The sequence below is a fragment of the Eurosta solidaginis genome, chromosome 2 (genome assembly GCF_040869045.1).
Source record: "Eurosta solidaginis isolate ZX-2024a chromosome 2, ASM4086904v1, whole genome shotgun sequence".
Taxonomy (NCBI): domain Eukaryota; kingdom Metazoa; phylum Arthropoda; class Insecta; order Diptera; family Tephritidae; genus Eurosta; species Eurosta solidaginis.
Window position 1 is genome coordinate 306,440,359 of NC_090320.1, and position 21,080 is coordinate 306,461,438.

The 21,080-nt window shown below is 34.3% G+C and overlaps 1 protein-coding gene across 5 annotated transcripts in view; it reads right to left on the bottom strand.

The window, feature by feature from the left end:
* Positions 1–484: 484 nt before the first annotated feature.
* The window catches only part of Naprt (nicotinate phosphoribosyltransferase), a 56,449-nt gene continuing 35,853 nt past the window's right edge, over positions 485–21,080 (bottom strand). For 4 of the 5 annotated variants that reach the window (XM_067768938.1, XM_067768934.1, XM_067768937.1 and 1 more), the window contains exons 5-13: positions 19,125–19,208; positions 18,927–19,054; positions 16,989–17,129; positions 16,756–16,927; positions 15,977–16,336; positions 8,275–8,540; positions 8,085–8,211; positions 6,087–6,369; positions 485–1,805 (exon numbers count right to left, since the gene is read on the bottom strand). In XM_067768938.1, coding sequence (XP_067625039.1) covers positions 1,728–1,805; positions 6,087–6,369; positions 8,085–8,211; positions 8,275–8,540; positions 15,977–16,336; positions 16,756–16,927; positions 16,989–17,129; positions 18,927–19,054; positions 19,125–19,208 — 1,639 coding nt within the window. In that variant the 3' untranslated portion in view covers positions 485–1,727. The remainder of the gene's footprint in view (positions 1,806–6,086; positions 6,370–8,084; positions 8,212–8,274; positions 8,541–15,976; positions 16,337–16,755; positions 16,928–16,988; positions 17,130–18,926; positions 19,055–19,124; positions 19,209–21,080) is intronic. The other variant, XM_067768939.1, reaches the window with a different exon arrangement.

The following is a 21,080-nucleotide window of genomic DNA, read 5'->3' on the forward strand; positions in this document are numbered from 1 at the left end:
CTGGGACACATTTAGTTGTTCTTCGAGCTGTTTTTGCGTCTGACTATTGTCTTCATCCAGCAAAGCCTGCAATTCGACTTCCTCGAACAATTTCGGTGGTTTCCCGCGGTCAGCGTTTCTCACATCAAAATTACCACTTTTAAACTTGTTGAACCACTCATTATACTGCGTACGACCAATAGCGTACTCTCCGTAAGCTTCGACAAGCATTCGATGAGATTCTATCGCCGATTTACCCAAATGGAAGCAGAAAATTAATGCTCCCCGCAAATCGTTGTTTGAAGGCACGTATTTCGCATCTTCAAGAGCGAAAAAAACACGATGTTGTATGAAACTTGAAATGTTTGGTATTGGATATTGATGACAGATCATAAGACGCCAACTAGCGCCAATGGTAAGTTTTGACTGTTCCTACAATTGTGCCTACTGACGCCAATACCGGTTTCATATGCATACACCTGATACATCCTCAATCAAATAAGGGTTGTTATTATGGTTGTTTGAAACCAAAATAATTTTATAGCCATATTTATTGGTTATCGTGTCCTAAATGAAATAGTTTTCTCTTTATCATCCCCGAAAATAAGTTTAGTTAAAACAAACCCATTTAGGCTAAGTGAATATAAAATTAATATGGTTTTATTTTCCCAATTAATTGCTAACAAAATTTTAAAAAAATTTTTAGTTAAAAATGTACAAAATATCTTGCTGTGTAGAATTATCTTTAACAAAAATATATTAATTAAATCACTACATTAAATACAAGTGTAAAATACATTAAGCGATTAACATGGACATTAAGAAAGCCTTTGATTTGGTTCACATAATTCGGAATGCGAATGCAACTATCCATTCATTACACAATGGAAATTTAAATTAATTGTGTATTATTTGATTTATTATTTAGTATAAGTAAGTTTAAATGTTTTCATAATGAATGACTTGAGTTCTCAACTATATGTAATTAAAATAAATGTGTATGTGTGTGTGTACTAAAACTTATATTTTAAACCACATTTCCTTTTTATAACGAATATATACTTTTCATAAGCTCACATGCATACTTACAAATCTAAAAATTGTACAATCTGTCAAGTCGGAAAAATAAATCCGTACATCATTTAAGTATGTATGGTAATAACTATATACAATTGGGTCTGTGTACATTAAGGCACAAGACACATTCCTGAACAAGTTGTGCTGTAATTTAGATTCAATAAGTCGATGGCAAACCTATTTACATATTTCTTTAAACTTTATATTACTGATACAAATAATATATTTACATATGCATGTATTGATTGCCAATATTTAATTATCATCAATTTATTTTTATAAATATGTTTATTTTTATATTTGCACATAACGACGCGCCATGTGAAAACTTTTAAAGTTTATTGCCAAATAATTTTTTAAGTCTGGCACATCGATATGCAGAACTATGTTAGTATGTATATATCTGCTTATATGCACAATTATTTAACTGCAAGATTTTAAATGTAAAAGAGTATCTCTCGTCAAATTTTAAGTAGGTACTGTTCGCCAAATAAAATCGCTTTATAAATATTTATGTATTCATCATAAATATTAAATAATCATATTTTTATGTTCTATATTTTTAAGCAGCAACTATGTTTTCATATTTTTTTATAATTATATCTTTAATAGCGTTATTCATAGTAACTCGTCCGATATGTGCCGCGCCTTAACCAACTTTTTTATATAGATCATGAGAGTTCACCGATCGGCGCATTCTGCAACCACAAATCATGAATGAAGTTGTACAAATTATCGCTTACAGCCACCTGAAATTTGAAAAGAAAATGCTATTTAAGAATAATTTTAACCAGACAAAATGTATTAGCCACTATAAAAAAAACTACGCTGAAAGAAATGGTGCTAGTAAAATCAACAAATCGGTTCTGTTGTTCTTGACTTAACGGAGATTCGGTGAAATTGATCGAATTATGGTTAATTCGACCGAGTTCTTTGTCAAGCGTACAAATTAGTTTAGTCATTTCAACAGAAGAGAAATTGTCGCTCTTAAGTTAACAAAATTCTGTAAAATTGACAGATTCCTGGTCAATCTAGCTGATTTTTCTGTTAACACAACTGATCTTACAGGTCATTTCAACGGCGATCAACTTTCAATACATGAGCAAATTTCAAAGAGAATTTTACGCTCACTGCACTCTCTACTTTGTACTTATGACGTCACCATCGTGTTAAAAAAAACACCAAAATAAGAAAACCACCAAATCGAAAAACACACAAAATGGGAAAACAACAAAAAACTAGTTTTTCAGTTACAAATTTTGAATTTACTGTGCAAAAAATTATGGGATACCGGGACACCTATTTATCGGGTACAATTTTGCAACTTCTCCTCCAAGCGAAATGCAAAATTGCACCCTCTTGTTGCAAAAGTTTTGTTAGAACGAACAGGATTTTTCTAATAAGATAATAAAAAACATCCTTTTTAATGTTGATGTTTCTGACAACATAAATTTTGAGTTGTTTTGAAATCGTTTCAACTTAAAGTGTTACGAAAATTAAACTTGCCGAATTACATGTAAAGTTACTTCGGTGGTGAATTACCTTCCTGCGATTTGATTCTTTACTTTTCTATAACTTACAAGTTCTCTATTTAAAATGTTATGTCAAACATTTATATTACAAGTTTTGCTCGAAACAATCAAGTGTGGCAACTAAATGCGAGAGAAGAAATTGAAAATGAGCTGAGCTGCAACTGAAAGAATTGAGAATAAATTTCGTGACTACTATTTTCATTTCTATTTGCAAAGCGAAGTTCAAAACTATAAATTAAATAAATTATAAAATATAAAATTTGGTGAAAGTGCGTTTAATAAAACAAAATAATAAAGTGTATAATGTTTAATGTGTGCCAGCATATTTGATGTTTGCCCAATTTAAGTTCGGTTAGTAAGTGCGTACATATGAATGTCTATGTAGCAAGCATACATATTTATGTATTCACATATTTATCTATGTATATGGCAACATAGGTACTTTCGTACAAAGCTGTCGCAACAACTTTTTTTGTTCATTTGACTACTAAAACGGTCAATTACGAATCAACGATTTATGCGCAGTTGATTCAACATCTTGTTGAGATGGATAGAAATTTACAGAAATTTCGATTGATTTGGCCCGCATTTCTTTTTCTTTCAGTGTAAGCCAAAAAAATATATATTTTTTTTGTTTTTGGTAGACATGGGTCTTTGATTTTCAAAATTTGGTAATGTTTTAAAATTACGGGTTCAGTTTATGGAGTTAATTTTGTGTTTTATTTAAATTCGAAGAAGCTCTAATGTTTTTCCTTTGTTACTGAGAAGAGTTCAATTCGGCGCAAATTTAACTAAGTGAGGACGGCTGTGACATTATGATACCAATCTACTCTTATAATATCCCAACCAATGGACCAAAAAAGAGACGATTTAGATTACTTGGGAACTTTTTCGGCACCTCACAAATGGGTACTAGTGTCAATTTGGCATTAGCTTTCTTGGTGAAACGAAACTTGAGCCATTCCTTCTGTTGCGAGTAGGTGGCAAAAATGATCGATAAGTCTTTCACAATAGCCTTAAAAGCTAGTTCGTCAAGAGCACATTTCCCAAGTATACCACTATGACGTGGGATAATATGACCATTTAGCGACGTCTGCAGTTTACTGCCACTTCCGATAGTATTCCTGCCTTGAAGTACTTTGATCGCTGCTTGACAGTCACGAGTAATTTTCTAAGAATATATAATTTTTTAACATTAAATTTGCTTTTTACATTACCGAACAAACACTGAAGTAAGATAAAGATTAGGGTCTCGAATCTCTTATGTTAGAGGACGATTCACAACATTGGATAAACATAGCATTCTTAAAAATACTCTAATGTATTTCTCTTGTGGGATCCTAATGTGAATTGAATTTGCAAAAGTTCTCTAAGCATTCTCGAGTCGATTACTCGTACTAGTGTAGTTGTTCAACAATTTTCTCAAGTCGAGATTACACTAGTCAACTAATGTAACTACATAAAAATTATCTAACGATAGAAGCTGTGTTTGCTAGCTATTTGCTGTTAATTCGATTTTCTTGTGTCCCCGTATTATTTCTAACTCTCAGTTGAACGTCAAAAAATTAAAGCGAAAATCAGGATGCAATCAACCAGACAGATGAAGTCTATATTACAAAGTGTGGTCGCATTTGACATTACGCGTCCTCATAAATTCGAGTGTGAGAAGTGTTGCGAGAAGTGTTGCTTCTGCAGCATTGATTTTTTCAGTATCGTAAAAAAAACTACATTAATGCCTTTCTGAAATATGAAGTAATCTGTAGAAATATAACGCCCGCGGTCTGTACTTATTTCCTTTAGTGGTAGGGTTTATTTCCATTTTATGAGAGGTAATGGAAAAGTTTTAGACAACGGAACTGAGCAGCTGTACTTTCAGAGTATCACATTGTGAACAGGAAACATACTGCTATTGCAATGAAATGATTGACGGTCTGGAACAATATCATGAAGTTGCGGATGAGGCAGGCTTGTAATGCAAAAACTCGGGATTGACACTATACGGTCCCAAGACTCAACATTTATCTATGTAAACCAAGCGTTGGGGTAGGTTGATTGAGCATAAAGAGGTGGCTGGTGTAAAAATATATAGCGGCGGAGTTTTTATAGCAACGACGCTTCAACAAATCAGAGCTTACTAATGGCAAAAAATAAGCTTTGGTTTATTATAATTTTATTTTAAACAGCTCTTGATGGGTCTGGAAAGGTTAGACAAACATGAAATACTCCCAACCGTATTATCAAACCCGACAGGCATTGTTCTCACTTTCTCTATCTATACAACTGCCTCTCCTCTCTCTCTAACCTTCTTCCTCTCCTATTTCCTCTTCCTTCTGCACTAGTTTACCCTAATCGCCTCATTTAATTCTCCCATCTCTTTCATTCTTCCGTAAATCTTCTCACTTTTCCCCTTACTCTTCCTACTCTTACTCTTATCGAAGTCTAGCTCTCGCTTTTACTTTTTATTCTTAAACTTCCTATTAACCTCTTTTTACAACTTTGTCTCAAACCATTACCCCAATTTTTACTTTTATGTCACTCTCCATCTTCCTCTTAATCATTTTACCTTTTCGATTTCCCTCAAACTTCCTCTATCTTTATTTTGATGTTTCCTCTGTTTTCTCTTCTCTTTCTCCAATGTGGAGATATATTGAGTTTGGCTTTTTTACGCACATTGCGTTACTAAGGCTACATGATGAACAATAAGTAAGATAAGACGAACACAGTCTTTAACGTTAGAGAAATATTATGATTTTACATTAATATTTTAATGTAGGTGTCTTATGCATCTGTAATCGAAAACTAGGTTGGAATTCGATTAGAGAACGATTTGGGAAATATTAGAAATGCGATGTTGTCACAGTTATCTATTATGTGTAATAAATGATCACTCATCCTTTATGTTATACAAAAGAATTGAAAATCGTGAAAAGTTCTACCGTATTGGTAGTTGCGAAATAGGTTTTTCATTTATTATAATTAAAATTAGTAAGTGTAAATTAAAAAAGATAAAGAGGGAAAGTGAGCAAACTGTTGGCATGCTATTTAACTCATCCATATTCCAAATCAATGCAGAGCTAAATACTGAAATACTGAAGAAATAAGTGACAGCGAAAATTTCGTTTAAGTTAGGCTTTGAATTATTATAAAATTGAAAAATTTAATTAATTGTAAATAATTGCATTTGATTGCACTTCAATTGAAAGTTCACATTAGAAACCAATTAAAAATTGGCGTTAGACTTCTATTGCAATTCCCTTTTCTCGATATCGGGGACACTCTACTACTATTTCGTGATCACTCATCAACTGGGGATTTTATGTGGAAAAACTTTTAACAGAGTGCTACAAATATTTTCTTTCCCATTTTTGAAATCTTCACAAGGTGAGTGTTCAACCCCGAGGTGATCGTTTTACTTTGTTTATTTTTTTGTGTTCTGGTCTACTGTAATATGTTTACGCCATTTGAAATGTTAAAAATTTTCAATTCACCATACCATACCTTGTACGGCGTTGGATTAAGTGTCCGTTTGTGATCATTTCGTAGCGTTTTTAGAGAAATTTGGACTTTTTCACGAACTTGCTCTAGCGTTGGTAACTTCTGAGTTATTTTTCCGTCCTTCCAATAGACTTTATACAACAACTCAACCCGTGAGGGGATTACATAGGCACGCTTCGACTCCTGGAATGGATGACGACATAGAACTTTCTGGCCCACACTTGGTGGTGGCTCCGTTACCTTTTGTAGCAAATCAATTAAAGCGTGGCCATCGGCACTATACAATCTGGAAAATTAAATTGTGTTAAGTTATAAATTACAAAAGAGTTTTAATTCTAAAACGGAGAGGAAAATCGTTCCAATATCCATCAACTTTGTCGGAGAACAATTTACAAGGTTTTGAAAATAGCGTGAAAGTTAAGCCAAATATTCAGATATTCGATGAAAACTAAAATTGAAAGACAAAAAAATTTTTCTCTCAGAAAAAACCTTACAGTTTGAAATTTTCGTTCTTTCTCTGATTATTGTTTTGAAAAACTTGAACAACTCAAATGAAAATAATATTATAGGAAATTTTTCTGAGAAAAACATTTGAAGCGTACATATGTATGTATGTATATAAGCTGGCTAAATATGGTATCGTGTAAATACGCTATGGACAGGAATAGAGTTGCAGCAAACAATGCCATTAGAGACGTTTCCCAATGTGCAAAAGTAAAATGTGCGAACATTTGACAAATTTAAAACGACACATGAAAGCGAAGCACGGAAGATTTCTAGACGGTTTCAGGGCTAATTTCGAAAATAGCGAACCACCAAAAAAGAAAATTAAAATTTCATTCTCTATACCACCGGAGTCCTTTAAGAATTCTGTAATAAAAATTGTAACAAAAGATGGGCGGCCGTTGTCGCAATTCGAAACTGAACGGTTCATGGAGATAGTGGATCCTATCTTCAAAGCCCTTAATATGAATCCAATCAACTGCTATAATGTTATGGAGTTAATAAATGATCATGCTATAGAAATAAAAAACGAAATAAAAAATGTGGTTAGAGAAAAATGTGTGTCAATTAAAATTGATGCCGCTACTCGGCTTGACCGCTCAATATTAGGCATTAACCTACAGTATATTGAAATTCAAAATTAGTAGTAGTTGTAAAAACTCTCGGAATGAGACCATTGTCACACCCGCACACTGGGGACAAAATAAACAGGACGGTATTGGAAACTCTTCAGGAATATGATATTAGGCTGTGGACCAAATTTATAGGTATTGTATACATCAGGGAGCTAAAAAAATTGCTTAAATATGCCTGTAAAAACTGTGGCTCCAACATGTATCATGCCTATTACGGTATCCGACGGAATCTTTGAGGTGGATGAGATGGCTCAAAATATAGTAGCTGTAGTTCCTAATATATTACTAATATAGTATTTGCTGAAATTTACCATTTTGAAAGCCTTCATACACGCTTGCCGGTATATGAAGACATTTTTACTTATTATCAAAATATTCGCTTTACTCCTCCTGAGCCGTTTGAATTAGCCTTAGTCATTCTTGGTGTCCCTGCTACGCAAGTATCAGTAGAAAGATCAGTTTCTTCTTTGAATTTCATTTTGGATGAAAGGGGGTACAACGTAAGCGATGAAACGCTTGAAAAACTATTACTTGTAAAGCTTAACTTATACGCTCTTGTTCACTTTATTATGTTCAAAAATAAAATTTTTGTGTTGCTGAAAGACAAAAAAGTTTAAAAATCACCTTTTTTGTTGATTTATGGTTTTTTGTTTTACATTTTATAGTTTTTTTCATTGAAATACAAAAAAAATAATACTTGTTAACAATTATTTTCAATCTCTGCATGGAAATGTATTTCACAAATTTGTTCCCATATTTGGAAGCATTTTCAAGGCTGCCCATCTTATCATACGATTTTGACAGTATCATAAATATTTATCATTCGGCTGAAAAACGGGACAATTTTTAGTGAGGCAAGTACCTGAATGCATTTTTATGTCCCGGCATGGTCACCTTTTCGACGTCTTGGCTCAATTTAATGCGTGGTTGTCCATTTATTTCAACGAGCTTGTAGACACAACCTAGTGCGGGCTGTCGTTGACAAGTTACTGCATACAAATTAGGAAGACAAATTATTAAAAATTAGTACAAAAATATATCCAATGACTCACCTAAATGTGTACCAATTCCAAAACAATCAATTTTATGCCCCTGCTCGTTCAAACTAAGAATAGTATCTTCATTAATGTCATTCGAGGCCACAATTGTCAATGTATTAAACCATGGCACCTTGAAACGAATGGCAACTTTTTCAAATGTTTCGCGGGCCAAGCAAGATAAATATGCCAAATCGCCGGAATCGATGCGGATACCAACTGCATGATAACCCAAATCATTTAAAGCTAGCGCGACTGCACAAAAATTTAAGAGTCCGCTTCTATTGGAAAAATTCGAAAGCAAAGAAAAAAAGAAAGGATGATTGAAATAAAATTAGAGGTCTAAATGGATTAGTAAAATGCCGAACTCTAAGATATAAGTGCGTACTGTATATACATACTGATTTACATACATATTAGATATATAATATATATATATAATATATAAAAATGATTGCCTACAGTGCATGTCGTTGTTATAAGATCATGATCCAAGCTCACTTTACTTCAATATAATGGGTGGTGTGTTATAGACTGCATCGGTCCGCATACGAAATAAAGATTTCAAAAGGCCGTTTCTAAATTTTAAGCCCTATGTAAGGGAATCGGAATTGTTTCCTTTTTCTCTAAGCATTGCAAGCACAGACTTTTTACTGTGTTCGTTATTGTTATGAAATTGTCCTTTTGGACTCTGCAATCGCTTTCACAAGTCGTTCTTTCACAATCTGATGGAGCGAAAAGCAAAAGCATGCGCTAAATTAGTGACGGTCTTTTGCAATTTTTTCCGGCCAAGTCTAGTTTACTATCGTTCAGGGCATGTTCGAAAAACCACTATTCGCAGTGCTGTAACTTAGTTGATGAAATACGAACTTTTAATTTGTTTAGTGTAGCAATAAAACTGGACTTTTCGAACACGCCCGGACATATTTTAGACTTTATACTTTAGGTCAGCATCTGAAGGATATCAAATATTTTATTATATTGCCAGTTCGAAAACACCCCGTGTCAGAATTTGTCTCAACGTTTTATCTCAATATTTGTTGTGCTCAAGCATGAAGTTTGGGGATGGGCTTTCTTCAAACAAGCTCTTATAAAAAGGTTTTTAAACGAGACATAAATATTTTATCGAACATCAAAAACTTTATAAAATTTAGTTTAGTTTAGTGTTTTGCAATTCGAAAGAGCCAATAAAAATCAATTGATTTCGAAAACGTATTTATAGCTACATACATATAACTGTAAAGTTAACTAAAATTTCGAAAATCGTTTAAATAATAGCAATATTATATTGAGTTTAGACGATTAAAAAATTAAATAAATTATTAAATAGTGGAGAAGTCTGCAACTGCGCTATAGAAAAGAGATACTGGTGAGAATTTCCTTTGATAGGTTTCATTTCATTTACAATTTCTTTATGTTTAATTTACTTGAAATCGCTTTAGCAGATTTTATTTGGCTTTTATGTAGTGAATGTATTTATATGTGTGTTGAAAGAAGAAAACAAAGCTTAACTGAGATTTAATTGATATTGATTAGCCATGAAAACAAGTTATGAATGCATTTTGAAATAACGACAATCACAAAGTTAGTAATATTACAACAAAATATTTTGATAATTAAAATGCACAAACAACACGTAAGCCATGCAGTGTACTCTCTCGGAAACAATTTTTTTTTTTTTATTGAGACAGAATTAGTAACGTCAAAATGCTTACATACATATATATAAAAATTCAATAGCACCAAATAAATGTATCTAATATTAACACTGGAATATGTAAGTATATATTATCTTATAGTTATGGATATGTCTATATATTTGTTAAAAGATACAAAGGTATTTACACATTTTTGTCATTAACTTAAATATGTAGTCGAAATTCTATATATTTTTACATAAGCCTTTAAATATGGATTCACATATATGCATGTATGTATGGATTTACGTACGATATTCAATTAATGTGTGATAATCGATGGTCTAGAATCATGATATAATTTGTACAATTTATATTTTTATAAAATAATCCGTCTGATACCATGAATGTGGACCGTTTTTTTTTTTACTACTTACATACCTTTACCAAAATAGTGCCGGGAAGTCATTTCACTGTATTGAGGGGTTTAACATTTTAGTAAATAGGTCAATACAAATAAACGCAATGAGTTTTTTGTATACAAAAATGTTTTCATGTATTTAATTAGCGAGCTTTGCTCATATTGCTTTATACAATGGTTTTTGTTATTGATATTAGAGAAAAATTTCATATAGCTGAGCAGCTAAAGGCATCTGCCTTTGCACTGATATGAATGTTGGAGATTCGAGTTCAATGCTCAGCTCCCGAAAAGCTAGCTGATGAAGAAGTGAAATTCAGAAACATGTCCTAGTAACCATCGCCGTTTGTAAACTTACAATTTTTCTCTAATATCAATAACAAAAATGTTTTTTTCGACAATCACGCACACCAAATGCACCTACACATGCTCATGAAATAAGTACAATTATGTACACACATTAATGTACATACAGCATCGGTAAAACTGACAGCATCTTTTAAAGACGGGTGTTTCAGTGTGAGTTTAAGTTGACTAGAACTTAACTTTGCCACTTTGTTCGATAACATAAAATTTTGCTGCTCACCTCAGCCTCAGCCAGCGAAGTGGCAGGGTCAAGTCAACTTTAACTGGGGTTTAAACTTACACTGAAAACCTGGACCTAAGACTGACATAGTTGGACCATTTATTCCTGCTTTATTTAGTATTGCCTACTTTCAAGCCAAAATATGTTGGGTAAGACGCCAATTAAATTTTACAAAACAAAGTTTCATTACATTTGATAATACTGTATAGCACCCGGCCTATCCAAAATTATTTAAATGATCGAGCCAAAGGTAAACAAGTGGTTCCACAGACTTTTGAAGTAAGTCTTGAATATATAGGTATGAGCTTTCGAAGTTCGAAATCATGCTAAGGCAAAAAAGTTGACCAGTCAAACAGGAAAAAGGCACACATTTTTTACTTTTTTTTTGTAAAACGTTAATTTCAAAAAAAAAAAAAATCAGGAACAGTTCAATTTTCAACTTTGAATGCCCATACATATGTTTTAGAAGTTAACCCGAAAACGAAGAAACTACTTTTTGGCTTGAGGCTCAATCTTAAAGCCCTTTCTCAGAAATTTTATTGAACGTTGCAAGTGATCCAAGTATGTTCCGGTGCTGTAAGTTTGCAACATCATGTGAAACGCAAATAACAGTAACTAATAAACTATTAATTGACTAGCAGAACCGGCAGACGTTGTTATGCCCTAAATTTTTGGTCTATCTGCATATATTTTAATAATCTTTTTCCGTCTAACTCTGCCCTCGCCCCTCTACACTTTTTCCTAATCTTTGTATTCACTCCTCCCTCCGTATTTTTCGCTTCATCTATCACCATCTTCGTCTCATTCTATCTCTTTCTCAGTCTTTTCCTTCTCTCTTTTCTCTTCTCTCAAGTTTTTCTCATTCTTGGTGGTATTTTGTTCCAGTCCCATTCCGAGTCTCAGTCCCAGTCCCAATAGGTATGAAAACTACCCTGTACTAAAGCACTCATCAACAGCTTTCATTTGATACCCATATTGTATAAACACATTCTAGGGGTGCCCGGGTCCACGTTTTGGCCTATATCTCGAGACCCTAGTCACCCAGGGGTACGAAAAATACCCAGTATCAAAGTACTCACAAACAGCTTCCATTTGACACCCATACTCTACAAACATATCCCAGGATTACCCAGGTCCACGTTTTGATCTCAAGACCCTAGCCAGAACGGGATCAAAAATATCCCATGTCCGTTCCCTGGTTCTGAGCTACCTCTCCACCAATTTTCAGCCAAATCGGTTCATCCGTTCTTGAGTTATGCGTAGTGTAACTATATACATATTTGAATTTTTTCTAAAAAAAAATCATAACTCAAGAATGGCTAAACCGATTTGGGATTTCAAAATCAACTAACCATCATCTCTCCTTCCTGTATCTTTCCTAAAAATTTCATGGCAATCTTTCTATCCGTTCTCGAGTTATGGAGTGACAATCAAAAGGTACACTTCTTTTTATATATATAGATATATTAATTGATTACAATGCAATGCCTATAATTACAAGCGTCCACTTTGAGTTCATAAAAGTCCATCCTAAAGTAATTTTAATTTCATATCTGGTTTAGCTTTGAGTTTTTTAGCTTCAGGCTTTTGCAGTTCAGATAATTTATGGTTTTGTACTTGAATAAACATTAAATTAATTGAAAACGAATATATAAAAAATTATTACTTATGATTTTAACTGAGATCGTTATGTTTAGTATTTACACTATAAACTTAATGAACAATGAATAAATAAAAATAAATAATTTTTGGCAAATTAAACTACACAATTTTAATCAGTACCAAAGTTCTTAGTGAATATGAGATAGTGAACAGCACTTTTTTGTATGACATTTACACTATCGAACAAAATTAAGTTTAAAACTAATTATTTTACATTTATTTTCGAATAGTTTTCTATATTTTTTAAGTGAAGTTTAAGATATTTAATGATTGATGAATTATTGTAAATAATGTAAGAAAAAGTTATAGCTTTATTTTGTTCAGCAGTGTAGATTTGAAGAAAATAAAAACTTCCACAATATTGAGTATGAACATGAAAAAAATATACAAAAATATGACGGTTGTAAGATCATAAATGCAACCATGTCAACTAATTAATAAAATAAGCAAAAATACATCACTGTAAAGGAATGAAAATGGAAAAAAGAGAAGATGGTGGACTTAGGGTTCATTATTGGATTCAAGACCGAAAAATAAAGTACTAAGATAATTAATCCGGACGTTTCTGCTGTTATATTAACCATCGAAGGTAGAAGTTACATCTCAGGTGTGTTAACGAACCTCGCGCACTATTATAAACAATTATTTTGTAAAATGGATGCTCGAGAGAACATTGTCAAGTTTTTAACTGAAAATAATGTGGATTTCCCTCCTACTGCCAACATTATACAATTACGCAGATTACTGCAAAATATAGTTGGCGTGGGCGATAATAGCTCCGCAAATACGAGAATACCATTCCGAGCACAAATATATTGGAGAACATTCCGGACGAAATGATTGAGATAAACGCTGCCGTTTCTATTGATGCCACTGCCGTTACCGCCGTTCATACTGCCACCACTGCCGTCTATTCTGCTGCCGCTACCGTCTGCTCTGCCACTACTGCCGTCACCGCCGTTCATACTGCCGTTCCAACTGCGTCTACTACCGATGTTTTGGTTGAATTCAATTCAACACCTGCCGTTCACGATGTTTTTTCTGTTGTCACTGCCGTCTATTCTGCCGCCGCTACCGTCTGCTCTGCCGCCACTGCCGTCACTGCTGTTCATACTGCCGCCACTGCCGTTCCAACTGCCTCTACTACCGAAGTTTTGGTTGAATTCAATTCAACACCTGCCGTTCACGATGTTTTTGCTGCTGCCACTGCCGTCTATTCTGCCGCCGGTACCGTCTGCTCTGCCACCACTGCCGTCACCGCTGTTCATACTGCCTCTACTACCGATTTTTTGGTTGAATTCAATTCAACACCTGCTGTTCACGATGTTTTTGCTGCCGCCCCATCAAACTCTGCCCCAATTGACGTAAGAGCCACGACCATAAGTGTGGATGACGAACTGGTGGCGCTACGAAAACGTATGGAAATGTTAGAATTAATGAAAGAAATCGACGAGTTAAGAGCTAGTACTGGGGTACAACAGCAACGTAGACTAGATTTTGCCCATATAGAGCATGCTATGCCCAAGTTCAGTGGTGATGATATACCAGTGACGGTGGGACATTTTCTTCAAGATTTAAATTGCTGGCTTTTCGTCGCTGCCTGGTGGGAAGAGCCAAAGTTTTCCTTACCACCACCAAAGCTTTAAGCTATGGCGAGTTAAAAAAGGTCCTTACGACGGAATTTGACGTGCCGATATAGAGGAACGAAGTTTATAAGATGTTGGCAAGACGCAAGTGGGACAAAAAGAGCGAGTCATTACATTGCTACGTTCGATTGATGCAGGCAATAGGAAAACGGGCAAACGTATGCGAAACAGAAATCATCGATTACATAATAGACGGCATAGGCAATGTATTGCCAAATGCACATCTACTGTTACCGGCCAAAACACTTGATGAGTTTAAGGCATTAGTGAGCCGTTTTCAAAGAAAATATTTCACAGTAGAACCAGACTAATATTTGTTAGAAATTAAGTTATAATGTATCGAGGTCGATTATAGTGTCAGATTGGCCGAGCTGTAACTCTGCACACAAATAGCGAATTGTATTAGATTAAGAAATGTACGACAGTGAAAATAGAAATTAAGATAATGTATCGAGGTCGATACAGTTTCAGGTTGGCCGAGCTGTAAGATCATAAATGCAACCATGTCAACTAATTAATAAAATAAGCAAAAATACATCACTGTAAAGGAAAGAAAATGGAAGAAAGAGAAGATGGTGGACTTCCGGTTCATTATTGGATTGAAGACCGAAAAATAAAGTACTAAGATAATTAATCCGGACGTTTCTGCTGTTTTATTAACCATCGAAGGTAGAAGTTACACGGTACAATAACTTCTTACAGTAGGTATTTTTTTAAGTATATTCTTAACTGCAAAACAAGTCGTAAATTCAAATTAAACTAAATTTGGTTACTTAGACTGCAGGCATCGAGGTATATCCAGTAAAATCATAGATTTCTCATTGCAACAATAAATGTATGACCTAAAAACTATACCGAAAAAGCAACCATATTTTTAGTTCTATTATTAAGCTGACAGTAAGCGAGTAAGTAGTTAAAGAGCGGATAAAGTAGCTTTCGGTTTGTGTGTCCTTAAATACTCTTCCTGAATGACAATTAATTATAACTGATGTATTGAAACCACTTTTTGAAAGTTGAAACTTTGAAAGCCACTTATAATGATAACCCAGAAGTTCATTTCTTTTTAAAGCTATCAAAGAAGATGATATTTTTTTAGCTATTAAATAGATTTAAAATAACTTATTTTTTTTTAACAGCTTAAAAAATTTATTGAATTCAGACAGACGGATTTGATTAGGCACCCACTACTTCATATGATTGTTCTACTTATTTCGAGACAGGTCTTCTTTTGTACATGGAAGTCTTAGTTAACAAAATTTTTAGATAAATTGACTTAATGTACTGTAATGAGGAAGCCTTTTCCGCCTACCACACCGAGACACCTGGGTTCAACTCCCGGACAAAATAACATCAAAAATTTAGATAACAGTTTTTCATTAGAAAGCCATCTAATCGAGGGGCCTCGGAACAAAAAAAAAGACATTTTACAACACAATTTAACTTTAAACAAATGTTTATGTTTGGTAAAATGTTTGAAATTATTGGAAGTATATGATCTCATTACTTTTACACATGATATTGTTAATATCGAGATTTAGTAACTATGTTTATAAACACATTTTCGGTGATGTCTGAAATTTTTTCTGCTTACTTTAAGACATTAAGAGATTGGCAAGCAAAGAAAATTACAAACACCTATCGATTAGGTACATCTGCTTATAAAGATGGGTTTATTCTTATTTTCTTAGATACATAAAATTAGCACGAATTTGTATTTGAGGCATAAATCACAAACCTAGTTTAAAAACGCCCTCGATGAATGATTTACCTGAATGACTTCTCGACATATTTTGGCAGGTAGATATTTGGCGGAGATGAGCATAAAACTTGAATGGAATTTGTTGACGCTTGGAGCCCATTTAATGATTGCTGATCTGAATTCCATTGGATATTTGTGTTGGGCGACCTGTTCATACTCAAATCAAAATTGGATTCAATTGTATTATTGCTGACTAAGGCGTCTTGGGTTGAAGTACCATTTGTTACAGGTTGATGGTCGTTTTTAACTTGAAAACTTTTGGTGGCAATGTGTCCATTACTCATCTGCTGTCGGCTATTTCCATCTAAATGGGCAACTTTACTTTCTGTTGACTCACTGTCGTTATTCAATTTTGGTGATTGAATTTTGCTGTTGAATACATACAATTATATTGGCATATATAATAATTGTTCACTAAACTAATTCAGCTACACAATTTATAACAAACACCTTAGAGTTATTAACAAACGTATTTAGTTTTACCTGCATATATGCATACATACATATATTTACTCTAGTTTAAGCAATTTCATTTACGGAATGTGTGTATACACATATGGAGGTAGATTGCATAAGAATATGTAGGCTTGTTTATACGTATGAACGTCTATGTGTTAAAACCAATTCAATAGCTTATATGATGCCATTTTGATGGCAAGGATAAGTAAGTAGCGAAAATTAAAAGTAGTACTTTAATACATGTATGTATTTATTTATGTGTAGACCCAAACTAAGAAATATATAAAAAAAATTGTTGTTCCGAGAGAATCTGCCTATAAGCGAAATACCTCTTAACATCATACGTATCGACAAGCGCCATAAACCCATCTGGGAATGCTATTGCGTAAGATACCATTGCTGCCAATTCTCCTTCACTCGATTCCTCTTGAGATACATCGAGCACTTGAGACAATGCTTGTCGATGACGAACTGCATGATCCAGCAGATCACCTGTCGTACCTAAAAAATTTAAAATAATATTAAATATTAGAAAAGAGCGATTTTATGCAAAAATTCATACCTGTTGTTTTGTGCCTTAGTAAACGCGTTTTTAATTCGCCTATGCCCGAAAATGAAGTAATGTAAGCATGAGCATGAGTGCCCTTGACGGGTATGTTGAAAAGTTTTCCTGCCAACACGTTGGAGGTCCCATCAAAACCACCTATAGTAAACAAGCAATTTTAATTAATACATATGTGAAAGTCCTCAACAAGTTTAAAACTTTCTTAAACAATAAAACTTCTAGGCAATTGTTTGTACAAAAAAAACCTACAATTAAACAATAAATTGCGCTTCCAAATACAGTACTTAGATACATAATTTCCAATTGCAGATGTGAACAAAAATATAGCAACGTACATTTATTGAAAAATTGTATCTAATAGTTTTTTCACTTATTTATTATCGTTCATGTTAGACAAAAATTTTGGAAATTTTTTAAAAATTTCAAAAACGTTTTAGACATGTCTTTAGCAATCTTCTATAACTTTGAAAATGTATAATGGAATTTTCGGAAACTGCTTGAGAGTGAAGTTTTGTAGCCCAATAAGATTTAGTGGAAGAAATTATAGGTGTAAGGTTTTTGAAAATTATCATATCTACTGCAATTAAAAATCGAGTTCTGTGGGTTGGATTCCCGGGCAAACTCTGAAATAGCATATCATGAACATGAGATTGCGGTGGCGAATAGCCTTAGTAAAAAAACTAAAAACAGTTATTATCAACCGGTATTAAGAGGCATGAAATGAAATATTTAGCAACATGAATTAATGAATACTAATTATGAAGCATGTATTCGAACTTATTAACATGATACAGCGGCCTAGAACTTGTTAACTTTTAGTCGATAACTTCTTTAGTAACGCAGTTACAAGCCAGTGTTGTAACACTCTCAATGATCCTTGCCTATACTTATTCTTCTGTTATAAACTACAAAAAATAGCCCAGCACGGAACGGTACGCAGGGAAGACTCACTAGCCACACAAGGAACTTTAAGAACTTAGCTTTTGGTGGGAATTTCCCAAGCAATTTTTGTTGTTTGTTACCTTGAGCAATGCTTTTATACATACAATGCGCCGCATATATGTACCAACATATGTACATGTGCACATAAGTTAACAGCTATTACATATTTAGATACATTACTTGCTATAAAGTATTTGGAAGGGGAAGTGTTACTACAAATCTGACTCATACCTCGTCAAATACACACAAACTTTGATTGCATGCAAGCACATCATTTAGTAGCTGGTAAAAACTTTTGTTTTGTAGAAATTGTTAAAGCATTTAAATCAATGAGGCACCTCTGCATAGGTGATGGAAATATAGCAACGTTTTTTAATTGATTTGCTTACGATATCTTGCCAACGTGCCAAGTAAATAAAACATATACAACACTTTGTTGAAAACCTTCAACTCTTAAATTTTGTTATTAGTTTTTGGATATCTGCATATGCATGCATATGTATGTATAGATATTAGACTGGGTCGATTTATTAACCGATATCGCGCCATCGATTTTTCGATAGGATTTGGGCTCAGGAAAAAAGTTCCACTACGCATACCCAAAAAAATAATTTTCGAGCCTGCGAAATTTCATTTTTTCGACTTTGATTTTTAAGGTTTTTTTCATGACCAAGTTTTAATTTGAAAAACTGTTATCGACAACGTTTTTAGCGGATATTTTTGGGTCGGACAGGGTATATATGTATATGAAAATTTTTTTAGTAGGTCATTAAAAAAACCTTAAAAATCAAAGTCGAAAAAAATGAAATTTCGCAGGCTCGAAAATTATTTTTTTGGGTATGCGTAGTGGAACTTTTTTTCCTGAGCCCAACTTCTATCGAAAAATCGATGGCGCGATATCGGTTAACTTTCGTCCATACAAATCGACCCACCCTAATGTATGTGTTGATTTACAGTTATCGTATGCAAAATAAGAAAGGATTTTTGAATTACCCGTGTATGAATATTTAGACGCTGATAGCCCACCATCGGGTCCTTGAGCACGCCGTAAGCCGAATTCCAACAATTTCACATGCTTACCAGCAACCATGCGATAACGTGCCGCATTCGTAGCCATTAGACTGTAAAAAAAAGAAAATTAGACATTCATACCAACTTACATACATACGTGAAATATATGTAAATTAATACCTTGCATAATTGACCAATGTCAGTAATGTTGTTTCCAGCAGCTGTACGATTATCAAGGGTCCTTCTAGTTTAATTATTGGTATCCTATCACATAGCAAATATAAATAAATATAAATAGGTTGATTAAATATGCAATTTCCTCATATGGTTTACACATATTATTATCAAAAAGCTCGTTAAATAAAAAAAAAAAAATGTAAGGCGCGATAACCTCCGAAGAGATCTAAGGCCGAGCTTCTCTTCCAATTTGCGTCGTGCTCCTCTTGATTTTCCCTACAAATTGGCCGGACGGGACCTACATGTTTTATGCCGACTCCGAACGGCATCTGCAAAGCAGATGAGTTTTCACTGAGAGCTTTTCATGGCAGAAATACACCCGGAGTGCTTGCCAAACACTGCCGAGGAGCGACCCCGCTTAGAAAAATTTTCTTCTAATTGAAAAATCTTATTTCTAAAATTTTTTGATGTTGCTCTGCCCGGGAGTTGAACCCAGGGCATACGGTGTGATAGGCGGAGCACGCTACCATCACACCACGGTGGCCGCAAAAAGCTCGTTATTACGCTAAAAGATCAAGAAAACAGATGAAAAGTAAAAAAAATTGTGAAATCTCTTTATGTTTGAGAGATTATTATATCAGTCTATGCTTTTCCGTGAATAACCAAGTGCTTAACAATGAATTTACATTTGTATGAATGGTTAAGTTAGGTTGAACTGGCCGGTACATGAGGACCTCACATAGACTAATTGAGTCAGTAGTATTACCAGAAGTTTGTTTTAACGACCAAACTGGAAAACCCTATGAAAAACCAGTACCTATGTTATAAAATAACTCCGTCCTCTTGGTAAATACTAGTAGCTTCCTAGGGCTTCAGCCACTTACTGCTTCCAGATCTGACAGCTGTATCACTCCTAATAGCTGGAGTCTTAGCCTGGCAAGCGCAGGGCGCGAGCATAGAACGTGCTCGATTGTTCCCTTCTCCAACCCGCACTTTTTACATCTGCTATCACTGACCAAGCCTAATTTAAAGGCATGTGACGCCAGAAGGCAGTGTCCAGTCAGAATACCCGTCATGAGTCTACAGTCCTCTCTTTTTAATGATAGAAGCAACTTTGTTATTCTAAGTTTGTAAGACCTACACATAATCTTCGACACTTTACAGCCCCGCGCTTGAACCCACGCCTTTGCCGCTTGGTCCGTCATGTACACCTCTCGCATTTGCATAATCTCGCCCAGTCTAATTGGGACGTCTACGGAGCAAGCTTCAAGGGACGCGCCCTTTTTAGCTAGTTCACCTGCTTTTTTATTCCCATCTATTCCCATATGCCCTGCAACCCAATATAGATGTATGCTTCTCCCTGTCCCGATTCTCTCCAGAGACTGCTTACACTCTGAGACGCATTAAGATGCTGTGCTATGCGAGATTATTGCCTTAATTGCTGCTTTACTGTCAATATAAAAGTTAACACGGTTGCAGCTTAACCTATTCTCTTCCAGTGTTTCTACTGCTTTGGTTACGGCTAATATTTCCGCTTTGAAAACGCTACAGTAATCTGGCAGCCTGTAGGATTTGTTTATTTCCGGATCAACACAGTATACCGAACACCCTTGCGACAACCGTCCACCTCTACTGTGGCCTTAAGATCTCCCTGGAGGCGCAATTTTGTATGAATACTCGGAAAAGTTTTTTTGTGGGGAAGTTTTTTTCAGGTTCTTTAAATTTAAATAAATTCTTTTATTCAAGTATTAAATGCATATTGTCAACATACAAACTTGTTTCTAACTTACAGCAGAATCCAAAAACATTTTATTTTCACATTTATTACATAAAGGTATGGCTTTTTAAAATGGCATATGCACTTTCGAAAAATTTTATTTTTTTTTTTTTTTGTTAATTCCATGTACAATCCGAATTATGTACTGCCATCTAACTAACTATGTTAACGTAAGGCTTGGA